The sequence below is a fragment of the Microtus pennsylvanicus genome, chromosome 1, assembly GCF_037038515.1.
Source record: "Microtus pennsylvanicus isolate mMicPen1 chromosome 1, mMicPen1.hap1, whole genome shotgun sequence".
Taxonomy (NCBI): domain Eukaryota; kingdom Metazoa; phylum Chordata; class Mammalia; order Rodentia; family Cricetidae; genus Microtus; species Microtus pennsylvanicus.
In genome coordinates, this window is record NC_134579.1 from 116,525,598 (window position 1) to 116,552,994 (window position 27,397).

The following is a 27,397-nucleotide window of genomic DNA, read 5'->3' on the forward strand; positions in this document are numbered from 1 at the left end:
ATGGTGTGTGTGTGTGTGTGTGTGTTAATCAAGGTTCTCTAGAGGAATAGAACTGATGTAGGATGTACACACACACACATACACACAGAATTTATTAGAACGACCTATAAGCTGTGGTCCAATTAGTGCAACAATGGCTGTCTACCCACAGGACAACCAAGAATCCTGTAGTTGTTCAGCCCACGAGGCTGGATGCAGCAGCTGGACTTCCGTATACTCTGGACTCCAGAATTCCAAGGAAGTAGGTTCTAATGCCAGTGGAGAAGTGGACTTGCCAGCAGAAGTAAGCAGGCAAAGAACCAGCTTCCTTCTTCCACGCCCTTTATACAGCCACCAGCGGAAGGCGTGGCCCCGATTAATGGTGTCTCTTCCTTTCTCAAAGATCTGGATTAGAAGTGGCTCTTCCTGCTTTAAATGATTTACTTAAGAAAAAAAAGTCCCTCACAGGTGTGCCCAGTCATTTAGGTTTTATTTAATTCCAGATGTAGTCAAGTTGACAACCAAGAATAGCCATCACAGCGTCATCCGTCCATCCGCTGAGGACGCCTGAGCTTTGTCTTAGTCCTAGGCTAATATCTGTCTGGGAGAGTGGGCGGGGAAGGGCGTGAGTGGTAATTCACTTCCGGTAACTCTGCCAGTCTCGTCCACCACCTCTCAGTTATCCACGGAAGATGCCGAGGCTTTGGAGATTAGCAGGATTTTGTATTTTTGAGACAGGGTCTTGTGTAGCCTAGTCAGGCCTTAAACTCACTAAGTAGCTGAGGATGACCTTGAACTCCTGTTCCTTCAGCTTCTCTGTCTCACGGGCCAGGTTTACAGCAGAGCGGTGGAAGGCACAGAAGTCCACTTACTTCTCGCCTTCATTTCCTAAGACACGCCTTCCACCCGTGTGAACCTCTCTCCCGGTGTTCCATCAATTAGTCTCTTTTATCCCCAGACACCACTTTCCTCGCTCCCTACTCCTTTCCCTTCATAGGCAATGCTGTTCTGTGCTGTGAGTAGTCGCCCTTCAGATGACAGGTAAATGTTTTGAGCATGCCTTTAAACTTATGTAACCAACGGGCAGCCTGTGGTTTCTCACTTTCCATACTCGTCTCTGCTGCTTTATTGCTGGGCTCCAAGATGTGAAGTGCCCAGTTTCTTATGTTCTATCCATGTGTGCATGTGTGTGTGCTCGCACCTGCATGGTGCTAAAGATTGCGCCCCGAGCCTCATATGCACTATGCAAGTGTCCTACTCCCCATTCCTCACGAGTCCATTGTATTCCCGAGAGTTCTTCACACTGACTGCACTTCCTTCAGGACACGGAGCTCACTGGTTTGATTTTAGTTATTTTTCTTAACAAACACCGGGTATCAACTTGTGATTTTACAGGCCTAGGGCATGTAGAAGAGGCAGAAGATTGCCTGGGGTCTGGGGTCTGAAACTGGGTTGGGTTTCTCTCTCTCTCTCTCTCTCTCTCTCTCTCTCTCTCTCTCTCTCTCTCTCTCTCTCTCTCTCTTTGAAACAAAGTTTCTCTGTGTAGCTCTGGCTGTCCCAGAGATCCACCTGTGCCCCCACTGGTGGCTGGAGCTGGTTTTGAACCCCAGCTCTGCTACCCAATGACTGTGTGAAGTGAGTTTCTCAGAGTTCTTCTTCTGCAGCATGGGATAAAGATGATAATATTCATTTGATAAAGCTGATCGTGAGGGAAGAGGATGTGTAACATGCTCTGGGTGATGAAGCCTTTGTAGAGGGCGGTCTTGGGAGTAGACAAACAGATGCTGATCGTCTGTGTTAGCCACTTTCCCATTGCAGCATTAAAATACCCAAGACGATAAGCTTAGAGAGAAGTAAGTATGCTATAGCTCACAGTTCTGGAAATCTCAGCCTCTGGCTGGCTGGTCCCCTTGATTTTGATCACAACCCGATCAGAGCTCAGTTGAGCAAGCTGATTTACGTCTGGGAAACAAAGAGAGAAAGAGGCAAGAATCCCCAAATCCAACTACAAAGGCAGGCTGGGGCTTCAGTGGCAGGTCGGTCGCAAACATCTCAGGGGCCTCCCACCCCCCTATAAAGAGCAGGGAGCTGAGAGCCAGCTTTCCTGGATCAACCACCCACTGGTCCCGGGAGGGGACATCCCCCCCACAGCTGAAGCTTTGGGGTTGACAGAAAATTACCCGGGAATCTATGGTGTTCTGGGGTCTCTCCCCAGCCAGGGCCTTCTCCTTAGCTGCTCTTAGTTCTAGGAGGAACCTTGGACCACAGGTGTACAGTTGTCATTGTGCAAACGATACGGAGGCAACTATGCTCATGGATTCTCAGTCTCCAGAGTCCTACTGTGAAGGAGCAGTTGATGCAGGCTCTCAAACCAGACCCTTGCTGACACCCAACTTAAACCTTGAATTCTCATAGTCAGGAAGTGGACGCCCTTGAGCCCTCCTGTGCTCCTTGCCAGGAGCTGTTCCCCAGTTCTTCTGACTTACTGGAGTTCTGAGCATAAGGGAACTGCAGAAGTGTCTTTGTAGTAAGAATTCTTAAGCTGTAGCTCCATGCCGTCCCGGGCAGAGGTGAAGCAAGATGTCATTGCAATTAGACCATCTGACCAGTAGGGGGCAGTGTCACCAGTGACCGTAGGCACCCTGCTGTTTTCTGATAGTCCAGTAAGTATGCCAGGGATCTTACTTCTCCACCTGTGACATGGATCAGAGACCTGGCCTTGTAGCCTCAGTTTACCCCCTGTACTATGGGAATCAGTATAGCATCTTCCCAGCATACCCTAGAGAGAGTCTTGGAACAGGGGTCAGTATGTGACACACTCTATAGGTTAGCTGATGGCAGAGGAATTTCTAGTTCTATAAAGATTGCTTTGGGATCTGAGGGCAGAGGAGGAGGAATGGACATCACATAGGGGGGTCGATTGTCTGTGCTCACAGGTAGGTAAGAACTAGAGAGGGCTCATCCTTCAAGGAGAGCAGCATCTAAACGCCAAAGCATGGCAGGTGCACCAGGCCACTGGCACACAGGTCAGGCTGGAAGAAGTTAGCAGGCACTTGGCGGCCTCGGGATCTTTCCTTATGGGCTCCCAGGTGGGCTCTGACTCCCAGTAGAGTTCAGGCAGACGACACAGCTGCTCTGTGCCATTGAGCACAAGGTCCCCCAAGCATCTTGCTCTCTCCAGAGAGTCTGAAGCTGAACCTCTTTCCCACTCCTAGGCCTTGTCTCCTGCATGCATCATCAGCAGAAACCTGGGAAGCTTTGCTGGTGATGGTATACCACAAAGCACCACATGGCCTGGGTTCAAATCTGCTTTGGTCAAAACCAGATTTTGCTGTTCTCACCTTGACAAATGCCCAAGTCCCCTGTGCCTCAGTTTCTCCCACTGTAGAATGAGGATCTGGTTCATAAAAGGTGGACTTCAGAAGTTCCTATAAACAAACAAACAAACAACCAATAGGTCCCTATGACACTATGACATCACCACTATTACAATCATCATCACATCACCACATCACCACCATCATCACCATCATCATTATCATCACCACATCACCAGTACCATCATCACCATCACTACCACATCACCATCATTACCATTATCATCACCATCATTATCATCATCATCATCATCATCACTATCATCACCATATCACCAGTACCATCATCACCATCATTACCGTTATCATCACCCTCATTGCCACATCACAGTACCATCATCACCAGCATCAACATCACCATCACCATGATTACCATTATTACCACATCACTATCATTACCATTATCATCATCCTCATCATCACATCACAGTACCATCACCATCATCACCATCATTACTATCATCACCATCATCATCATTACCATCATCATCACCATCACCACCACCACCAACACCACCAACATCATCACATCACAGTACCATCACCATCATCACCATCATTACTATCATCACCATCATCATCATTACCATCATCATCACCATCACCACCACCACCAACACCACCAACATCATCACCATCACCACCATCACCACCAACATCATCACCATCACCACCATCACCACCAACACCACCAACATCATCACCATCACCACCATCGCCACCAACATCATCACCATCACCACCATCACCACCGTCATCTTCATCACATCACTGATATTTCTTAACAGTCATCACAGATACTTAGGTCTTTGAGTCCCCCTAATTTAAGAACCTGCTGGGAGTTCTCTTGAACTGATGGTTTCCAAACTTGGACCAGCCTGTGATTTTTCTGCTGGTCGCAGTGAAGTGAGGCAGATAGGTGCTTACAGATGGGTGTGATGTTGCTGGCTCTGTTTCCTCTATCCTGCCACTATCATTTTTTCTTCAATATTAAAATGTAGCTATAAAAATGAAACTGTGGCTGTAGTTGATCACAACTTCTGCAATGCTATTTTTAAGTGTTCTTTGAAAGTAAAACTGGCAACAGCGACAGACAATGGAGGAGCTGAACTCCTCTGAGAAACCCAGTACCCAGGCCCCCCTCCTGCCACCCACACCTCGCTACCCCCACCTCACTGGTTATAAGATCAGTGTGTGAAAGAGCCCATCCCATTCTGGGCAGGACCTCAAGGTCCTTCCTTCTGATCTCAGCTTTCCAGAGGTGCTGGGAAGCTGCGTGTTAGTTTCCCGAATGTTCCGGTTGCAGCGGTTATGGGGCATTCTGGGAGCAGAGCTGGACTTCCTAGCTGGCATGCCTCCTTATCTCTCCCGACACAGAGAGGCTCAAATGGCTCTGAAGAATGAGAGCCGATACCCAACGAGTGGCCTTGTACATGGCTGGCCAATCCTGATAAGCTGGGTTGGTCTTTTCTTCTCCCTTTGTGTGTGTTCATACATGTGCAGTTACACAAGTGTGCATATGCACTTGTATGTGGAGGTCAGAGGTCAACCTTGGAAACCTCAGAAACACCTCCTGCCACCTTTGTGGCCGGGTTTCTCATTGGCTTGGGACTTACCTATTGGGCTAGCCTGGCACCTAGTGAGCCCCCAGGATGTGTCTGTCTCCACTCCCCAGCACTGAGCTACAAGGGTGAGTAATCATGGCTCCTCATATTTCTATGTGGGCTCCAGGGGATCAAACTCAGGTCCTTGTGTCTGCCTTGTCAATCACGAAGCCTCTCTGTTCACCTCCGTTTCCTCTTCCAGGAAATGGGGATGAGAGCACGGGCCTCACTGTCTTGTCGTTACTGTAAGTCTTGGTTTCGAGTGGGTTTTGCCATGGGTTCTGCACTCAGCAAACCTTAGGGATTTCTCCCTTGATGAGGATGGCACAGCCTGTGGGCTGGGGCTTCTAGAAGTGGAGCTGTTAGCCCTTCCCACCTCTGATCACTCCTACCACCTTCCCAGCGAATCCTTTTCTAACCCCCTTGTTTAAAATGGCATCCTTAGAACTTGGCACCACGTGCACACTTTCTAACAATATGTTTTGTCATTGTCTGTTTCTAGAATGGGACCATCTGACTGTGGTATTTCCCTCTGTGCCCCTCACAGGCTGTGTCCCACAGTGCTTAGCATGCAGTAGGTGCCCAATATTTGTTGGCTAAACGGAGCTGGCAGTGTCAGTGCAAAGCTTCTGGCTCTAATTGGAAACCTTTCCCCTTCTTCAGGCTGCTCAAACTCACTTGACAGGTCATTACACTGAACAGAAGCAAACGGGAGACAGAAAAATCCCAGCTGAGTCTCCGCAGGCCTGGAGGCTGTGCAGGGGGACGTGGGGACATGGGGCAGGGGGTGATGGGAATGAAGTCAAGGTATTTTCATGAGACTCGTTCCTCGGCCAGGTTGTTAGAAGCTTTTAAGTTATGCTGAGCCTTTGTAATATCCACACCCTCCCCACCACCCCCTGCAGTTGATGGGTGGCAGATCTATTTGGGTTTTCAGGAGACCTGCATTGTGTGAGGATGGGGTCTATGTGATAGCAGGCAGCCAGTGCGCACAGATAATCCCAAAAGCGGTGGATTATTTTGAAAAGGAGAGAAACCAAAGAAGGAAGATAAAACAAACAAACACTTGGCACACCCTGCCTTTCCACAGAGAGTCTGTTTCTCAGCCTGGATTGTGTACTCCTAAGCCCCTCTAGATTCCTTCTCTAATTAGGGATTGTTTATGGTGGGGGTCTGGGGTCCGTAGCTCAGGCTGGCCTCGAACTAGCTGTGTAACCCAGGATGACCTTGAGGCCTGCTTTTACCTCCTGAGTGCTGGGATTGGGGGCATGTGCCACTGTGCCCCATCTATGCAGTGCTGGGGGATGCTCACATGCTAAATGAGCCTTCTGTCAACTGAGCTACACCCCCAGACAGAGCTCACAATGCTGTTCATCATAATTTTCTTAATTGCCACATAAACATGAGAGATTTGGTGGGAATGGCCTCAACAGTTTAAAGGTCACTGGGGCAATTTTAGTGCATAGTTAGACTATGACATTCTCTTCACCACCTATGAGGCTTTTGGGGTCCCTCGCCTTGCGGACCCATAAAACGGACCCCAAATCTCTCATGTTTGTGTGGCAATTAAGAAAATTATAACAAACACCATTGTGAGCTCCGCCTGGTGTCCAGGTAGCAATGGGGAAGTGGACGAAGCTTTCTTGGAGTGGACAGTAGTTTTTGGGTATCCCTGGTTATTTCTTGACATCTTCCTAAGGTACTGGTTCACATCCTTTTGGGGAGCTAGGACCACAAGGATGTTCTCAGGAGAGCCCTCTGGGTACCCGAGTGTGCTGATGACCATCCTGGGAGGGGAAAGGCTGATGGCAGCTGGTGACCGCAGAAGAGGAGATGGGTATCCGTTGAATCCTTGAAGGCTGAGCTTGGCTTTGGGACTCCACACTAGTGCTATTCTCAGAGGTGAGCAGGCAGGGAGTGAGTGGGTCTCATGGGCCGGCACATCCCTTGCTAGGTGCTCTGCACCCCTTACTTCACCCCATCCTAACTTCAGTGTGAGGAAGCTGTTCTGTTATAACCCCCGTTTTTTTCCAGACAAGGAAAATGAGGCACAAAGGGGCTTGAGAGCCTGCTCTAGGTCTCAGGCTAGCAAGAGACTGAGCTGAGATTAGCCCTGCTACGGCATCTTGTGGTAGATACTTCATGCCAAACAAGCACCTGGTCCACTCTCTTTGGACTTCCCAGGACAAGCAGTTACCGAGGAGAACCGCTGTGGATGGCACAGGAAGCACAGGAAAGGTAACCTGCAGGAGCGTCCATCCTCAGCCCCTGCTGTTCCTCCTAGATTCTGGGGTGCCCCGCCTCCTCCTGCTGCTTTCAACAAGAGCTCAGTTTGGTGTGCTCTCCCAGGAGAGCCAGAACCAACCGAGTGAGGAAGGAAGACTTGCCTGGGGCCACTTGCATTTTCCTATCTTGTTTCTTGTGGCAGAGCAGTCACAAGAGACCAGAGCAGAGCTCAGGAAGAGCCTTGTAAGCTTAAGTGACTCCCGAGTTCTCATTATTAAGGAACAGATGCAGTTAGCATCGAAGGGATTCACTCTTCTCTGTCCTCAGCTCTAAAAGATGGAGGCCTCCATGCCCTCCCACCTGAGTAACGTTCTGTCCTAGAAACTGAGCCAGCAGCTTAGGCTGGGGTGAGCCTTTTGCAGCTTCCCTTAGCATGCCCTCAGCTCCCTGCAAGGTTTTCACTTCTGAGCCTCTCTGCAGACACCAGAAGATGGAAGACACTTAGAAACCCACTGCAGCCCAGCTCCACTGTTATCTCATCAGGCCCCAGGGCATCTGCTTGCCTCCAAGCCTACAGGTTCACTCGGCAAGCTCCCCTCTTCCTGCCTTCACAGGGGTGAAGTCAACCTGCATCTTCAGGTTCCTGTAGGACAAAGCTTCTCAACCTGTGTGTAGAAACCCTTTAGGGGCCGAACGACTCTTTCCCAGGGGTCCTGCATGTCAGATATTTACATTATATTCATAAAAGTCATAAAATTACAGCTATTGAGTAGCAATGAAATAATTTTATGGCTGGGGGGTCACCACAACATGGGGAACTGTATTAAAGGGTGCAAACATTAGGAAGGTTGAGGACCACTGCTGTAAGAGATGGCAGCCAGGAAACAGTCCCCAGGACAGGACTTCTCCTCTCCCCGTGGCACTTCATCTCTTAAATGGCCTCATTTGGACAATCATGTCATCATGAGCCCATTGCCTCTGCCACACTCAGAAAATAAGACATAAAACAGGCCTGCTCTGCGCATCCCTGTGAGAGGAATCGAGTGTGAGGAGCGCTCGCTGGTCGTTCCTGTTGTATTTAATATGTTCCAGATCCGACTGTGAGACGAATCTGCACATAAAAGCCCGAGTTTGATCACAGGAACTCTCACAAGTTGTGATTCCCACTCACTCCCCTTCGTGCGTCCCCCAAAATAAGTTTTAAGGAGTAATTAAAACCAAATAAGTATATCAAATAACATTAATACTCACATTATATCACAAAATAATTATATACCATACATGTTTAAATCTCATCATTAAATGTCATTGTTGACAAGTACATCTTTATTTATAAATATGTCATAGACATTTTATTACAATGAACTATATATTTTAAACTTTTTTTCCCGATTAATTATGCATGCAGACGTCATTCACACACAGCACAGAGACACTCACACACAGTTACAGTCACACACAGCACAGACAGACACACAGTACAAACTTACCTTACCTGGGACTTGAACCGGTGATCTCGGGCTCTGTGGGCTGCGCTACATTCCTCTCAGCCAGCGCTCCGACTGTTTGAAATATATATATATATATATATATAATTTATTTATTTATTTATTTTACATTTTCGAGACAGGGTTTCTCCGTAGCTTTTTGGTTCCTGTCCTGGCACTAGCTCTTGTAGACCAGGCTGGCCTCAAACTCACAGAGATCCACCTGCCTCTGCCTCCCAAGTGCTGGGATTAAAGGCGTGTGCCACCACCGCTGGCTTGAACTATATATTTTAAAACACATATTTATTTTTATTTTATGCATATGAGTGTTTGCCTGTATGCATGTATGTGTACTACATGCATTCGGTGCTTGAAGAGGGCATCAGAGCCTCTGGAACCAGAGGTTATAAATGGTTGTGGGCCATCACGTGGCTGCTGGGAATTGAACCCAGGACTTCCGGAAGAGCAGGCAGTGCTCTTAACTGCTGAGCCATCTCTCCATCCCCTCATAATCTTGCTTTATGTATTTCACTTAATATGTATTGCTAAGGAGTTGAACTCATGACCTATAGAACTGTACCTTGTGCCTGAACAAGGTTTATCTAACTCCTATTTTCTACAAAGCATGTCACTGTCCCTTTTCACACAGGAGCTAGTTTGCAAGCCACAGAAGCCTCAGTAAAGAGCATAGAAACACAGGACTGTGGTGCTAAGTGGACCTTGGATGGGGGCTTTCCTGCAGGATGGGGAGGGGTAGGAACAAGAAGGCAGGTGCAGATTCAAGTGAGGTCAACTGGGGATGAGCATGTTGGATGTCTCCCTTGATCTGGTCCTTTCTGTGCATGTTGTGTATGAACACAAAAGTACCCTGAGGATTGATTTGGGGTTTATGTGTAAATTTTGGCCAGGAGACAAATTTGTAAATAAGGAATTTATAGATAGCTAGTTCTCTCTCTCTCTCTCTCTCTCTCTCTCTCTCTCTCTCTCTCTCTCTCTCTCTCTGTGTGTGTGTGTGTGTGTGTGTGTGTGTGTAAACCAGGATCTCATGAGTGGCTAACTGAATCAAAGTTTGTTTAGGTAGCATGAAAGGTGTCTATTGGCTGAGAAGATTTGCAGGCTCTGTGTGGCAAAGGTGTATGGATCCTTCAGGCTCAGCAGCAACAGATTGGGATGGAGTCACCAGCGTCTTTCAGTTTTGCTTTCCTCCTAAGAGTCCAGAAAATGCTGAATTATAGAATTAATTGAGCTTTGAATCAATTACATGTAGTTAGAAGAGGGGTCTATGGTGATTGGTCATCCCAGGGTCTTGTGATGACCCCGGGCTGAACTGTGGAGTCAGCTTCAGCAGCACACCAAGGCTGAACCTCGGAAAGGCTTTTTCCTTAGAAGAAGGCTGAAGTTGGTAGCAGGAGAAAGAGGAACAAATGTCCACTGTCTGTATTCCCCTGGGACTCCCAGCTTGTGGATGACAGAGGCCACATCCTGAGGTTGTGGTAACAAAAACCTAGGAGAAAATTAGGAGGCCAGAGAAGGGCATGATGGGACAGGTAAGAGCCAAACTGGGAGTTGAAGAGCTAAGCATAGAGCTAAGGGTATTTCAAAAACCAAACAAACAAAAAACCCTTGACACCACCCTGTGCAACCCCGGTGGCTGCAGAGAGGGAAGCCAGGCCATTACATTAAAGTGGTTGGACTCTGTCTCTGTCTCTCTCTCTTTCCTTTCCCCTCTTTCCTCTACCATCTCCACCCACCTTTCTCCTTCCTCACCCCCCCCCCCCAAATGCTCTCTTCTGAAACCTGGGAGAGTGCCCTCCTTGCCACTGTTCAAGATGTTGAATCCAAGCCCAGGCCTTAAGCTCATTCCTAAACCTGTTCCTCAAGCCCAGGCACTGGATGCCGCCTAGTTTGTTATGTTATATTTTGACACAAGGCCTCACTTTCTATCCCTGGTTGGCCAGAACCCACTATGTAGACCAGGTTGGCCTTGAACTAACAACACACAGCACCACACTTGACCTGTGTCTTTTTTCTCTTCTCATGGAAATCATACACTATTAAGGCAGGGTTCCAGCAGAAAACAGATCGTTCTATTGTATAATTTGAGGTGAGTTTTGCAAAGGAACTAAGCTGTAAATGGGGTTAAGGAAAACCAACAAGAGGTGTGACACACCCAGGGCTGGCAATGACAGGGCACTCTTAGTCCCTAGCCAAGAATAGGACAGACATTCCATGACCAGCACCTGCTGCAAGAGAGGCCATTGGACTTGAGCTATGGAGGAAGGGAGCCCAAGCTCCCTGGCAGCCTATCCACCCTTTCCACCATGGTTTCCATTGACTGAACCCAACAAGAGCCAGTGAGCACAGGGTCACGTGAGTCACACATACAGGTCAACTCCTAGGGATGAGAATAGGGAAGCAGGGCTAAGAGGAGTGCATGGGCAGACAGAAAGCATGGTGTACTGCTTGTAGCAGTCAGTTATGCCATGTAACAACTGCCACAAAAGTGTGTAGCTTCTGTGATTGGAATGTGAAATGTCCCACATAGCCGCATGCATTTGAGCACTTGGTCTTCTGTTGGTGATGTTATTTAAGAGGCTTATGGAACCTTCGGTAGGCAGAGCCTTGCTGGCAGAAGTAAGTCATAGGAAACCAACATTGAAGGTTTATAGCCCATCCCCACTTCCTGCCCACTTTCCTCTTCCTGACCACAGGCACGATGTGACCGACTGCCTCTGCTCCCACCACCATGCCTTCTCCACCGTGGTAGACGGTATCCCCTCAGACTATAAGGAAAAATAGTCCTTCCTCTTTAAGCAACAAGATTCAGTCTTAAGAAGCCAACTAACACACTGACTGTGCCTGAGGACCACTCATACTGTCTGGAGACTCTAGGATCCAGCTGTAACCAGTTGGTTGGTGTGTCTTCTGGTCTTGGCTGGTCACTTTAATGATATTCTACACTGAAGATTCATAGCTGTGTAGCACAAGATAGTCTCCTGTGTCTGGGGTTGCTTAACTTCTTGGCTGGGGCCTTAGTTCTCCATGTGGTCCCTTGGGTGGGAGTAGGGAAGACTGGATTTCTAACATGATGTAGGGGGCAAGTCCCAGTGGGTGAGTGTGGGTGAGCTTCTGATGGCCACAGTGGGTGAGCGTGTGTGAGCTTCTGATGGCCACAGTGGGTGAGCATGGGTGAGCTTCTGATGGCCACAGTGGGTGAGCAAGGGTGAGATTCTGATGGCCACAGTGGGTGAGCGTGTGTGAGCTTCTGATGGCCACAGTGGGTGAGCGTGTGTGAGCTTCTGATGGCCACAGTGGGTGAGCGTGTGTAAGCTTGTTGAAGGAACTGCGGGCTGCGTTCCTGCCACCCAGCTCCTGGCCACCTGGCTAGCTTATGCCCCAAACACACAAACTGTATTCATATAAACACTGCTTGGCCCATTTCTATTAATGTGTGTAGCACCACGAGGTTGTGACTTACCAGGGAGATTCTAGCCTACGTCCATCTTGGGTCGGAGCTTCATAGCATCTGCCCTGGAGAGGAGAGGCATGACATCTGCCCCATTTCCTCTTCCTCCCAGCATTCTGTTCTGTTTACTCCACCCACCTATGTTTTAACCTATCAGGCCAAGCAGTTTCTTTATTGATTAACCAATGAAATCAACAGATTGATATATGACACTCCCACATCATGAGCTTCTGATGGCCACAGTGGGTGAGCGTGGGTGAGCTTCTGATGGCCACAGTGGGTGAGCGTGGGTGAGCTTCTGATGGCCACAGTGGGTGAGCGTGGGTGAGCTTCTGATGGCCACAGTGGGTGAGCGTGGGTGAGCTTCTGATGGCCGCACTCACCAACTTCTCATTGCCTAGTGAGTTACCAGTAAGGCCAGGGTTGCTATGAGGAGAAGCAGCAGATGTAGGAGGCTCATTCCTTCATCTGGACAGTCAACCCTACTATCTTGTGCAGAGATTCATGGCCTGTACCATGGTGGTTGTCATATACTCTATGTACTATATAATCTATGTCATATACTCTGGCTGTCTCTATCCTTCCTCCCTACTGCCAAACTATGATGTCCAACAGGGAGACTCAGGGACACCCCAGCCTCTCCCTCCTCCTGCTCTCCCTCCTCCCAGCCTCTGCTGGTGTCTTCTGTTGGAGCCCAACCAACTCAAGAGTGCAGTGGATGCGGTCACTACAGAAGCCTCTGCGCCCTGGCAGGGTGGATGGTGACATCCTGGTGGGCAGACTAGAGTGTGCCCGGCAAGCTGCACAGTCATAGGTTCATCTATCATGCTGCCTATGCGGCTCTTTCTTCTTCCTAAGAGCATCAAGTTAATAACTGAATCCAATATTTTTTTTATTGTTTTCTCAATAGAAAATAGTGCTTCAGGGTGAAGGGGCTCATAGATAGAGGAGGAGACCCAATGCTGACCAAAATGCTCCTTCCAGGAGGGGACCAGGACTGCTAGGGGGTGTAAGGCAGTGGATGCCTCTCTCCATTCAGCATCCTATCCCAAGGCAAAGAAGGTCAGGGGACTTGTGTTCTCCCATAATGCACTATGATTGGGGCTTAGGTGAGCCAGTACCTGCCCAGTCCTTTCGTAGCAGGACAGGCGTCATTAAGCTAAGTGTCTGATTCTGATGCACAGTCCCCTCTAATCATGTTTTCCTGTTTGGGTAGATGTTTGTGAGCGCATGCGTAAGTGTGGTAATCAGTCCTGAGCTGTGCCTCAGGAGGGAGAGTAAATCCTGCCTGCCTGAGTAACCTGGACGTGGGCTGCACCGTCAGGGCAGCTGAAAGAGAGGGTATCTGAACACAGGCAGCTGCTATGTTCAGATGTGTAGACTGGGGGTTGGAGGGACTCCATGACCCAGGAAGGGACAGAATAGAGGCTCTCTTGGTTTCTTCCTGGGATCCTCTGCCCTGCCTTCCGTGAGCCAGTATGTGGGCACGTGGCCTCAATTCAAATACACAAGCTATTTGTGTGGGGTGATGGCTGTGTATCTTGGGATAAGTGACTCTACCTGTCTGGGCTTCAGTTTCCCAATCCACTAGATGGATGTTTTAAAAGCAGGACATGGTGGCACATGCTGCTACTTAACATTGGGAGGTGGAGCCAAGCAGTTCCTTGTGCCGGGCATCTTTCCTACTTCTGAGCTGAAGGCCAGGGAGAAATACTGTCTTAAGGAAATAAGGTGGGACCAGAGAGAAGTCAGTAAATAAGGTACTTGTCACACAACTGTGTGGATCAGATATCGGGTCGCTGGACACACGTAAGAGTGGGCAGATCTGTGGCTGCCCATAATCCAGCAATTGAGAGGCAGTTAGGACATCCTCAGGGCAAGCTGGGATGAGATTCTCCAGCATCAGCAAGCTCTGGGTTCAATAAGAGACTCCGCCTGAATGATTAGAGTGGTGGGTGATGAAGGCAAGGCATCTAGTGTCAGCTTTGGGCCTCCACAGGCACAAGTACCCACCCATGCACACCTATGTGCGCACACATGCAAACACACATGAGTGCAAATGCACACACCATATGCACACACAGGAAAAAGAATAAGATGGATGGTGCTCATGAGACACAACAGTCAGGATCATATGCTGGCATCTGCACACATGCACACACACATACACACCACATGCATGTGTGCACACTCACACGCACACACCGAGTGGCGAACAGTCCCATTTTCTAGGACCTTTGTAGTAGCGAAATGTGGCATTGCCTGTGACGTGTCAGTGTGGTCTCCAGCCTGAGGTAAGTCCAGGCAGGATGCACATCAGGCACTGGGCTAATGAACACGGTGTTGTGTTTATCATTATTAGGGGTTCCTGGGTGTGCCAGGTGTGTTAGGGACCCTTGCTTGAACACTGCATGAGAGGGAAGGTTTATCTTGGCTCACGGTTTTGGTTCATCATGACAGAAGCACAGTCCTGGCAACAGGAGGGTGTGAGGGAGACTGTTCACATCCTGGTGGTCCAGGAAGCAGAGAGTCAAAGACCTGTCCCTGGAGATCTACTTCCTCCAGCCAGGCACCACCTCTGATAGTTGACACAGTCTCCACAAACAGCACTGCCAACTGGGGAACGAATGTTTCGATACGAGCCTGTGAGGGCCATTTCATAGTCAGAGCATAATGTGGGTTTGAAGGGGACATCTGCTCTGAATTCCTGATCTGTTGGGACCAGATACAGGGAAGCCTGCTTTCGTAGGCCTATGACCGTCCACACAGAGGATGGGGAAATCTAGTGTGTGCCACTGCATTTGGGGTTCTTCCTGGAGAGTCTGTGGGTCCTGGCATTTCCTGTGGCCACTGGCAGCTTTCCTCAGGGGAGTAAAGAGCTCCTATCACACAGGGAGGGCTAGGGACACCCAACCATCAGCCACAGTGATAATCCCTCAGTATTACAATGCTGTCATTGCTACCTGTGTGGATGTTGCTGACCATCCTCCCTTGGTTACCATCATCTCCGTGTCCTCCTCCAGAGCTCAGGAAGCCGGGGACATGTCATTCTTAAGCCAAAGTAGAACCCCCATCTCTTTAGGAAAACACAGCAGACTTTGGCAGTAATAAATTGATGATGCTTCCACTCCACCAGGGACTATTGGATGCCTGGTCTTGATCTCACGTGTATTATCTCATTTAACTCTCGTGGTTCCATGTTGAGATGGGTCCTACTTTTGTTCCTAGCCTTTATGTGAGGAAACAGGGGCATACGATGAAAGGAGTGTGCCCAAGGTTGCTCAGAAAAGGCAGGCCAGCTTTCAATACTGCATTCTTCCCATCCAGGATCCATATTCACCAAATCTCCCATTGCCCAACATCCCCATCCCTTGTGGCTCTGGGTCTTCGTTCACTCAGTCCCTCCCCTCCCACACCCTGCTCGTCCTTTTTGGGGAGACCTCCCACCCTCAGGCCTCACTCATTGGTCCTAGCATGTCTGCCCCATCAGCTAGTGTGTCAGCACAATTTAAACTTTTTCTAGGAGTGCACACACACACACACACACACACACACACACACACACACACACACACGGTTTTTAAAGGGGGAAGACATTTGTCTTTGGTTTTAATTAATGCCAGCTTGTTCATCCCCAGTTTTAATAACGTTACTTCATTTGTCTTATTAAGTACTTAGTTTTGCTTTTAATTAGTGTTCTTTATTGTCGCTGAGTTTTAATTGCTAGTGCAGGGTCCCTCTGGGGAGGATGCATCCGATGGCAGAGCCTAGTGGCCAGTCAGAGGACCAACTGTGGTTCCAGTGGGGACTGGTGTTAATTTTTCAGGTCCCACCAGCTCTGATTGCCTTTGGAATCCCTGCTTGTTCCAAGCTGACATGGGACCCCAAGGATACAAATGCAGGAATGTTACAGTGGCAAAACTTCAATTCAAATTTGACTTCATTGGCTTATTATAACCAAAATAACAAATATGGGTTCAGGCATGGTGGGATCCAGCACCCCCACCACCTGTGTACCGTGAGGCAGCAGCGTTTCTCCATCCCCCTGTAGCAGGCTTTCCCTGCGAGGTGGATTCTGTCCCTACCAGTTCAGCACTGGAGACAGAAAGAAAATCATCTATAGAATTCCGTCAAAGCTTTCATTGGTCCAGAGTCAGGTCATATGCTCATCCGTAAGCCAGCCACAGCAGACCAACCACTGACTGACCAGAAGTGGGTCATAGGCTCATCATAAGGACAGAACTAGGTGAATCACACCTGAGCCTCGATGGTGAATACCGAGAAAGAACCATCTGGAAGGAAAGTTGGGGTGCTTTTATCCTCCCCTCAATACTAAATTGGAGAAGCATGTGGACTGGAAAGATGGCTCAGTCGGTAAAGTGCTTGCCACACAAGCATGAGGACCTGAGTTCAATCCCCAGAACCCACGTAGAATGATAGGCATGGTGGTGCTTGCCTTAACCCCAACAATGGAGAGAGGGTGGCAGGCAGATCTCTGGGGTTTGCTAGCCAGCCAGCCTAGCTGAACTGACAACCAGTGGACAGCTCCCGAGAAATGACAGCTGACCTACATACACACACGCACACACACATGCATAGGCACAAACACATGTGCGTACTCACAGACACACACACGCACACACACAATGCACAAACACACACATGTGTGCGCACACACACATGCACACACACAAGACACACACGCACACACACGCACAGTCACACACACACAAGACACACACGCACAGTCACACACACGCGCGTGCACACACATACATGCACACACACAAGACACACATGCACACACACGCACAGTCACACACATGCACACACACACAAGACACACACGCACACACAGTCACACACATGCGCGTGCACACACACATGCACACACACATACGCACACACACGCACACACATGCATGGTGCATCCCAGGTGTCTGTTGCACCTCTCCCAGGTGCACCAGGAACACTGACAGAGTGCTGCCTGGTTGGAGCCTGGAAGGGCAAGTCGGCGGACAAGCCCTTCAAGGACAGTCACTCAGTGCCTGGGAGGTGAGCGCCCTGGAGTGGGTTAGCTTGCCAGAGTCACTCAGAGAAGGATCGAGGGTTGCATGTGGGAGTTGAGTCTAGGCCAGCAACTTCTATCAGTCTGTCTGTGCCATCAGGTCTCTAGGGATGCCATCAGGCCAGATCCTCTGGTCTAGGCCAGATTTGGCTCACTTGACTGGGGGAGTAACTCTTCCAGTGGGCTAGCCTGGGCTCCTCATATACAGCAAGAAGCCATCTCTAGAGCATTTGCATCTTTGAACTCCTGATTGAATAGACATGCCGCCACTCCATTGGTCATGGGAAGCTTCATAGCCAATCATCTGTGGGTAGACACTGCTTCTCGGATACTCACACCTCGCTCACTCCGCTCTAGCTTCCCTGCTGTTTCTCTAGCTTCCCACGTGTTTGCCCACTCCGGAGCCTTTGAAGTTCACCTTTCATCTGTTTGAGATGCTCTGCCCCACTTGTCCACATAGATCAGTCCCCTGCTCCAGGTCAAACATCGTGGCTCAGCAAGACCTTCCTGACAGCCTCCTTTCCTCCCACCTGCCTTCTTCCATGTATCAGTAGCTGGTGTGCTTCACACTTGGCCTGTGTTTTCTGTCTTCCCCACCTGAGGTCAAGCTCTGTGCGGACCCTCACTTCTATCTCTAGTTTGTGTTTTAATGCTGTATCTCTAGGCCTAGACCAGTGGTAGATACTTAGCGATAGTGGGTGTTCTCGGAGTAGAAAGGGGAGGAGGAGGGGAGAAGGAGAGAGGTAGGGAAAGGAAGAGGGAAATGTGTATAGGCCAGAGGACAACCTTGGGAGCCAGCCATCTTGTTTTTGGAGACAAGGTCTCTCGCTGGGATCTGGAACTTTCCAAATAAACTAGACCATCTGTCTGGCCAGTGGCTTTGAGTCCCCCTGCCTCTGCCTTTTCAGAGCTGAGTTTCAGGCTCTTGCCACCAAGCCCAGCTTTGCTACCTGGGTCCTTTGGGTCAAACACAGACCCTTGTGCTTTTGAGGCAAGCATGTTACTGGCTGAGCCGTCCCCAGCCCTCCATGAGTTGCATTTGTTTGTTTATGTTTTATTTGTTTTGTTTTGTTTTGTTTTTAACTCAGTTTTTTTGGGAGAAGCTCCCAGTCTTAATGCTGCCTTACTTTTGGCTTAATTTTACTTAAAATACCATGTGGGCCAAGCATAGTATATGTCTGACTGGGATATTATTTGTTCATGCGAGTTCCCTCTGTGCTTTGCATCCCTGGTTGGCCTCATCTTCACTCTCCAGTAATCTGAACAGCTCTGCATGAGCCCGAATGGGCAGCAATGAGCCAGAGGCAGAAGAGGGTAGAGATGGAATCAGAAGTGTCCAGATGCCATCTAAGATGTTGGGTTCAGGTCTCCCATGATTTAGTGCAGGGCTGTGGGACACAGAGGCTGGCTAGAGTTTTGAATCCACCCCCCACATTCACAGGTGACACAGACCCCTGCAGCTCTCCAAAGCACTACATGAGGCCCCTGCCAGCCCAGTTCAGCCCCACCAGGTCACTTCAGACACTGCTAGGGCTCTTAAGTGAGCTGTGGTTTTTTCCCCCACTTATCTTTAAGCAGCAGAAGACCAAGAAGATTCTGGGATGCTGACAGGGACAAGGTGCGAAGGGGAGGGATTCTATAATGGGTCTTTCTGGGATTTGGACAGTAGCTTTTGTGGCAGTCCAAGATGCAGGATGGCCCTGGGATCCACAACACTGACAGCGGGCTGGCTCTAATGTTTCATGCATCTATGTACTCACCAACCTTTATAATCTATATGGCCACTTATTGAGCACTAACTATATATCGCATGTAGGGCTGATTGCAAAATAAACATTTCTGCATCTCTCATGCAGAACTTACGAAGAATCCCAGGAAGTGAGCACAGGGATTTGAGCTTAGTGGTATGAGTTACCTGCAGAGGTTCATGTGAGAGTGTGAGATCCTCTTCCATGCACAGTCCGAACAGCTGCTTGGCTCCCAGATCCATGAACTGGTCCCTTGTTCACTGAGGAGCTGCAGTTGAACAAATGCAGCCCTGAGTCTGGAACCCATGGACTAGGTGGAGAGACAAATGCAGCTAGCAAGAAGACAAATCACATGCCATGCCTAGCTGTAGGATGAGGAAGAACGGGCCTGGGAGGGGCTTAGAATGGCCAGGAAAGGTGTCTTCTTAGAAGAGGAGGCATTTGAGCAGAGACTGTTTTCTGGCTTCCTTCTTTCAGGCACTGCCCTCAAGGGCCCCCCACAATAAGCAAGCATATCTGATTCTTTCCTGATTTCAAACGCTTGTCCATGGTGTGGTGACTTGGGGTCACCTCCACTCCGCTGTTATGGATGTCAGGTTCCTATAGTGAAGGGAGTTTTCACTCCTCCCAGGAGACGCTTAGAGGTGGGATCATTGGGCCAGTGGGTTCCCTGTGTCTGACTGTGGAGATGTTTAACAAACTGTGATAAGTTTTTTGGGTTCTCCCAGACTGATGTGTGAAGGGTAAACTGATCCTGGGCAGGACAGATATAGAAAGGCGTAAGCCACTATGACAAGAAGCCAACCATAGGCTGTGTGTGAGGTGGAGAAAGGTTGATTTCATGAGTCTGGAGGCTCAAATCAAAGACTGTGTGACCCCATATCTGTGCCCTTTGTCATAGCTGGCAATGTATGTGCAAACCACTCACACCACAGCCAAGACACAGAGAGAATACAGAACCAAGGTCCCTCATTCTCCTTCAAGGACAAGTTCTCAGTGACGTCAACACCTCCTTAAAAGTCCACAACTGTGCCCCCAACAGCACTACAGTGGAGACCTGTGTTAATAATAAACGGAAAACATGCCGTCCCATCTCTCGTCACTAGGTAGCTGTGTCTCTCAGGGGTCACTTCCCCTTAGGGGTACAAGGTTCTGCTCCTGGACAATGGAACAACTGGGTCAAGCTCCCTCCCTTTTCTGTGTCCCCACATGTGTGGCATAGAGTAGGGACTCATGAGCTAAGAATGGCCAGATGATTAGATAACCATCTTGGGTTTTCCAGGTGTGCCAGCCTTCCGCCATGACTGATACTGTGGTGAACCGATGGATGCACCCTGGTGATGGCCCGCTTCAGTCAAAGTAAGTCTGCGGTGACCCTGAAAGTAGCTCATTTGAGCTGGGCATTCCTTAGTGTCTATATCAGAAAGAAGGAGGTGTGAGTTTCCTTACCTGGGCTAGGTGTGTGTGTGTGTGTGTGTGTGTGTTGTACGTGCATGTGTGTATGAGTGTGCATATATATACATGTACGTGTATATATATGTATGTATATGGGCACACATGTATATGCCTGCTTGTGAGGAACAAAGTTGACACTGGAAATCTCCCTCTATCATTCCCAGCTCTATTGATTGGAGCAGGGTCTCTCAGTGCAGGCCTAGCTCCCTAGCTTCCCAGCCCCATGGTGGGTTTTATGGTAGAAGCTTCTCAATTTTCCATACCCTCACTATTTCCTATTGTGTATCTAATAGGAAGCCTACTTTGGGTATCTGTGTTACTCACCCAGCCCCATGGGCATGGGTTAGAGATGGCCTCTCTGTCCTCTATGCCTCAGTGTGGTGGCTCTGTTGGACAGAATTTTAAGACATCATAAGGTTGAAGTTCCTAGTTGGGAACATGATTATTTTAATCACAAGAATATGTGTCATGGGGGTGGAGGATGGGGCTGTTTGGTGATGACTATTGCTGGCCCAGAGAATGTGGAAAGGTTTTCTGTAGTGCTTTATGTCTGTTATAAGATGAAACTTTGATGAAGGGTGAAGACTGTACTTACCTGTGGGTACAGGACAAATGTTTACAGAGTGTTGTTCTGGGTTATACTGGTTTAGTAAATTAGTGGCTGGAGAGTTTCTTTCAATTACTATAATTTCACTAGCACTGAGTAATTTGCCAGATTTCCAGCACTGGGTGTGGTTTCCCTCTTGTTTGAGGCTTGATGGACTCTGCCCCCCCCATCCAGTTTGGCATGTTCATTGGTGTCGTCCTTGTTCCGTTCATGTTTGGGCAGCTATATTGGTGAGACTTTATGGGTGTAGCTTCTGACATTCCTAGGAGACACAATCTCATAGCAAATTCCTTATTCCTCTGGCCCTTACAATTTTTCAGCTCCCTCTTCTGCAATGTTCCCTGAGCCTGAGATATGGGAATGTTGTCAATGTATCTATAGGGACCTGGCTCTACAATGCTGCAGTTTGATTGGTTGCGATTTTCTACACATGCCAGATTGGACAGGGAAATCCCATGAGTCCTCAACCCTACACAAAGAACTGCAGACAACTGAGAAATGTCAGGAGTGGGAGGGGTGGTTCTCCCTAGGATGAGCACAGCAATTGGTTCAGTACCAACAGCCCTGAAAATATAGCACACAAATAACATTATATGGATTTAACAGGTTATATTTATGGCTGTGTGTGTGTGTGTGTGCGCGCGCGCGCGTGCATACGTGCATTAACACTTGATGAAAAAAGACGTCTTGAATTTAAAAGAAAGCAGGGAGCATATATGGGAGGGTTTAAGGGAAGAAAGGGAAGGGAGGATTGTTGCAATTAAAATATAACCTCAAAAATAACAACAAAGACTGGGCAATGGTGGTGCACGTCTTTAATCCCAACACTTGGGAGGCAGAGGCAGGCAGATCTCTGTGAGTTTGAGGCCGGCCTGGTCTACAAGAGCTAGTTACAAGAAGCTACAGAGAAACCCTGTCTCGAAAAAAAAAACCCATAAATAAATAAATAAACATCCCCTGCAAAAAAAAATAAAAAGAAATGTAAAAGAAAGCAGAAGAATTGTCAACCAAGATCCCTTCTCATTGGTGGAAAAGTGCACCCATCCTTGGTCACAGTTTCCCTTTGTCTATGAAACACTCCCATTGTTAGCTTTTTAAATGTGACTCACAAACCCCCACTTCTATTAAAGAAGAATTTGTCTTTAACAAGAGGATGTAAGTAGATATTACATACTTTCTGGGAAAGCAAAAGATAATTATTAAAATAAATAATACTTACTAATTCTTTTTGAGACAATGTCATTATCATCTCCCTTATACTGTAGGGAAAGTGGGCCAGTGAAAGAAACAGTTTTCAAAAGAAATGTTACATCTGTAACCAGTACAGTACAGGCTCCAGTAAAAACAGGCAGCTAAAAGAAACACTGTGGGGATACCTACTCTAGATTGTATCACAAAGAGATAATGGAAAGAAACAGTTTGTATGTAGAGGGAGAATCTAGCAAAAAGAGATAATTAAATAAAACAATGTAAATAGGCCTTGCTCTGTCTGAGCCTCCCAGAGAGGACAGCCTTAGGTATTTTAGAGAGGACAGCCTGAAGTATTTTAGAGAGGACAGCCTGAGGTATTTTAGAGAGGACAGCCTTAGGTATTTTAGAGAGGACAGCCTGAGGTATTTTAGAGAGGACAGCCTGAAGTATTTTAGAGAGTACAGCCTGAGGTATTTTAGAGAGTACAGCCTGAAGTATTTTAGAGAGTACAGCCTGAGGTATTTTAGAGAGTACAGCCTGAGGTATTTTAGAGAGGACAGCCTGAAGTATTTTAGAGAGTACAGCCTGAGGTATTTTAGAGAGGACAGCCTGAAGTATTTTAGAGAGGACAGCCTGAGGTATTTTAGAGAGGACAGCCTGAAGTATTTTAGAGAGTACAGCCTGAGGTATTTTAGGGCACACTGCATTTTCATTAAGCCACTCTATTATATTTTAAGAATTTTATGTTATTTTATTTATGGTCATTTCTTTTCATTATTTTTAGTCTTTTTTCTGGTTCTCTAAGTCTCCCGCTCTTTGATCAGTTTTTGTTTATTAGTTGTGTTTCTTTTGTTTTTATTTTGTTTTAAGACAGGAACTCACTATGTAGCCCAGGTTGGCTTTGGACTCACACTCCTCCTACCTCAGTGCCTTAAGTGCTGATGTTATAGATGTGTTATGAATGTAAACTGGTTCTTGGAGTGGGCTACATATTTGGACACCGCATGCTCTTTGGAACTGGACTTCCAGAGACTTGTTTACTTGACTCAGCACTAGAAGCTGCTTGGGGCATTTATGACAAAGACTCAGTGCTTCAGAAAATCCTGCATGACAGCCTGCATGACTGTTCACATTGATTTTACACATGCTGGAAAGACTGGAATTGTGATATTCCCAGAGCTTTGGTTTACATTTTTCACTGAGGGAAGAACAATGGCAAGAAGACTGGACATTTATGCTCTTTCTAGCTAGTCAGCCCAGCTAACTCAGTCAGTAGCACATGGGACTCTTAATCCCAGGGTTATAGGTTTGAGCCCCACATTGGGTGCCATAATGTTGTGTAATTAAAGGAGGTCTACGAGAGCCCACAATAAAAGATAACAAATGTTTATTGGGGATCATTCACAATAGAAAGTCACTGCATTCCCTGCTCTGTGGGCGTGGGGTTGCGAACCAAACTTTGACCACCAACCAAGCAGAAAGAGGGAAAGCATGCTTCTTATCTGTGTTACAGTACCTCAGACCATGCCCTGATGGGCTGGTATCTCAAAGGCTATTGACTGAATAAATTCCCATAGCACTCTTTGATGAGCTTTGAGTGTGCCTTTCATGTCTTTGACCATGTGGTAATGTCACTCATGAATGACCACTTTTGACTCAGTGGTATGCCAATCACCCACAGGACTTCTTCACAATCAACATGAAAATGTCAGAATCTTTGCAAGATACTTACTGACCATGGCCGTAACTGAAAATTAATTGATATAAATTTACAATCACACTTTATTACACACAAGGTGATGAGTACTTGAAATTAATTACATTTAAATAACCTAATCACAGGTTGATACTCCCTGCTATTGATTTATTACTCCTGAGTACTATGAGCACTATATAGAGGGATGTCTTGTCATATTCCCACTCTGAATGTTGTGATGTCATTCTAGTCAGTCATGATGACTGAGAACATTGCTAAGTCTGTCCAAATATGCTGCCTGATGTGGGATTCCTTTTAGTATGCTGTATATGTTTTATTACCATTAGTTAATAAAGAAGCTTCTTTGGTCTATGGCAGAGCAGAATAGAGCTATGCAGGAAAACTAAACTGAATCCAGGGAGAAAGAAGGCAGAGTCTGAGAGATGCCATGTAGCTACCCAAAAAGCAAAAGGTAACAAACCATGAGCCTCGTGGCAAAATATAAAATAATGGAAACAGGTTAATTTAAGATGTAAGAGCTAGCTAAAAATATGCCTGAGCCACCGGCAAGCAGTGTTGTAATTAATATAGTTTGTGTGATTATTTGGATTGGGGCAATCAGGAAACCAGAGTACAGTCTTCATTTACATTGTCCCCTCAGTAACATCATTATCATCAATATAAATTAATTGTTATCATTATTCTTGTTGTTAGACAAGGTCTCATTCTCTAGTGCTGACTGACCTGTATGTGTCTGTGTGTGTGGTGGGTGCATACACACATGTGCATACTCATGGATTCCAGAAAAGGGCATAAGAGCCCCCTGGAAATGGAGTTATAGATGGTTATGAGTCGCCATTTGGATTCTGGGAACTGAAACCTGGTCCCCTGTTCTTGAGCATCCTGTGCTCCTAATTGTGGGGCTGTCTCTCCAGCCCCATCTTTGTGTGTTTTTAAGAGAAGGTCCATTATTTTCTTGTCATTAAATTTGTTATTCAAGTTAAGTTCCTTTGTTACGGAATTTTATAATTTCCCACTGTCTGTGACTTAGGGTTTCTTTTTCATAACAAACTCTTCAGGTGGGAAGCCATTTTATGTTTTGTTGAAACCTGTTTTGTCTGTTTTGAATTAAAGAGTTGAAGAAAAATCCTTTCTATCTAACAGTCCTTGAGCAGCAATTGAAAGTATGGCTTGGGGGATATGGCTCACAGCCCACCATGCATAAGGCTTTGAGAAATACTTTGCATTGCCTATAATCCCATAACTTGGGAGGTGGAGGCAGGAGGATTATAAATTCAATTCATCTTCAGCTACCTACAGAGTTTGGAGCCAGCTAGGCTACATGAGATCTTATCTAAAAATTTGCCTTAATTAATTTGTCTAAGGCCTAGTTAAAAGCTGGGGAAGAGTTTTTTTTTTTGACCCACCCATATGTTCCAAAACAAAACTTCTCCATCTGGGACCTGGGTTTGAATCCCAGCACCCAAACGATGACTCACAATCATCTTTAACTCTAGTTCCAGGGGGTCTGGTGTCTCATCTGGCTGCCTTGTGCACCAGACACGTGTGTGGTACACAGACATAAGTGCAGACAACACACCTCGACATCTAAATTTGAAATAATAATAAAAAATTTAAAGTCCTTCATCTGTTCCCTGGGTCTACCTACAGACTTCCCCTGTTCCCTGAGTTGTACCCTCTGGAAGACACCACAGAAAGGTGGGTGCTCCTCTCAGCAGGACACCTCAAGCATTTTCTTCGGTGTCATCTTGGACAAACTTACTTTGTAGATAATATTCTACCCATGAAAAAGTGTGTCTCTGCGAGGTAAGCAGTTGCCCAGAGGGTGGACAGGGTACAATATTTAAGAAACATGAGTTAATTAAAATCCCATCCATCAGAATTTACTTTCGTTGATAGGAAGCCAAACAATTTGCCTGGCAATTAAATTAGAATTATTCAAATGGTCTAGATGCAGCTTCATTAACCACTCCTGTGCTCCCATGATGCATTTTGGCACTCTGAACACACACGCTGCCTTGCTTGCTGCTCGACTCCCTTCAGACATTAAATGATGGCCGAACTGCAGCTATCACGCACGCTGTCAAGCCTGGTACCTCAGCCTGACACGGGAGGAACATGATGTTCACATCTTCCTCTGGGCGATGAAGACTAGAATCTTCATCAGCTGCTGTCTAACCAAAGAGACTGCCTGCTTTTATAATTTTCAGAAACCTTCTAGCTCAGCCTCCTGGAACCTAGGAATCGTCTCTGCAGGCACCATTGCAGGGTGGAAAAGAATGTATGCATCTTTCCTGTCCATGTGGGAGCAGAGTGAGGATGTTCAGAGAGATGCGCCAGCAGGCAGTGCCAGGGATGCGAAGTGGAAACTGAAGTACCTGCCTGTGGTGGCAAAAATCTCATCTCCTTCCTGAAGTAGCAGGGCTTGCACTCCACATGTATCCTGAACAGGATCTCCCACTGTCTGAAACAGCACAGCCCACGATGGGGAAAATCAGACTTTCACTGAATGAACTCCTTCATGTCACATGCAAACGTTATTCAGACATATAAACGGGGGCCAGGGATGGTTCAGTAGGCAGTGCTTGTCTATCAGGCCCTGGTTCAATCCTCAGGGCTGTATAAACATGGTGTATGGACACTGTGATCCCAGCTTTGAGTAGGTAGAGGCAGGAAGATCAGGGGCTCACGGCATTCTTGGCTGTATTCTATGTAGTCAAGGCCAGCCTGGGCCACACAGCCCTCTATTTCAGCAAAGGGAACCAAGAGGAGAGGAAAAGAGGGCTTATCACTGTGGTTTATTAATTGACTTAATGGGTCTCTACTTACAGGCAGGATTTTCTAGCTCTAACCAGAGCCAGCCATGGTTTAGATGTGACACTAAATAAATCCAATGTACAGAGGAACAGCTCTGTAATACCTGCATTTGGGAAGCTGATGGAGGAAGATTGCTGTGAAGTTAAGGCCTCAAAGCAAACAAATGAAAGATGTGCATGTGTGTGCACACACACACATCACACACACCACAAAAACCGAAAGTGAGCCATCAGAATTCAAACTGTGATAATACATCTGAACAATGTGGGCATGGTAATGGATTTTTTAAAAGATTTATTTTATTTTAATTATGTATATGTGCTTGTGTCTCTAAATGTATGTGCATGTGTGAGTGCAGTACCCACAGAGGCCAGAAGAGGGCAGAACTTCTGGAGCTGGATGACAGAGATGCTGGGAACTGAACTCAGGTCCCCTTTGAGAGCAAGTACACACTCTTAACTGCCACCTTGTGGTCCTGAGAATTCCTAGTTAACCTCTCTTGTTTTCTCTTTCTCTCTTGCTTGGCATGCCTGCAGTGACAAGGAACAGTAAGTATTCCACTTCATTTTTATTTTTCTATGAGTTGAATTTTGATGCTTTCTCTGATCAGTGTGATGAGCTGGTAAAGAAAGGAATGAGCCAAGTTTACACAAAA

The 27,397-nt window shown here is 47.2% G+C and overlaps 1 protein-coding gene across 1 annotated transcript in view; it reads left to right on the forward strand.

Moving 5' to 3' along the window:
* Positions 1–27,397, forward strand: part of Rph3a (rabphilin 3A) — a 79,164-nt gene that overhangs the window by 6,918 nt on the left and 44,849 nt on the right. Inside the window, exons 2-3 of the mRNA XM_075980838.1 lie at positions 20,238–20,314; positions 27,279–27,290. Coding sequence (XP_075836953.1) covers positions 20,256–20,314; positions 27,279–27,290 — 71 coding nt within the window. The 5' untranslated portion in view covers positions 20,238–20,255. The remainder of the gene's footprint in view (positions 1–20,237; positions 20,315–27,278; positions 27,291–27,397) is intronic.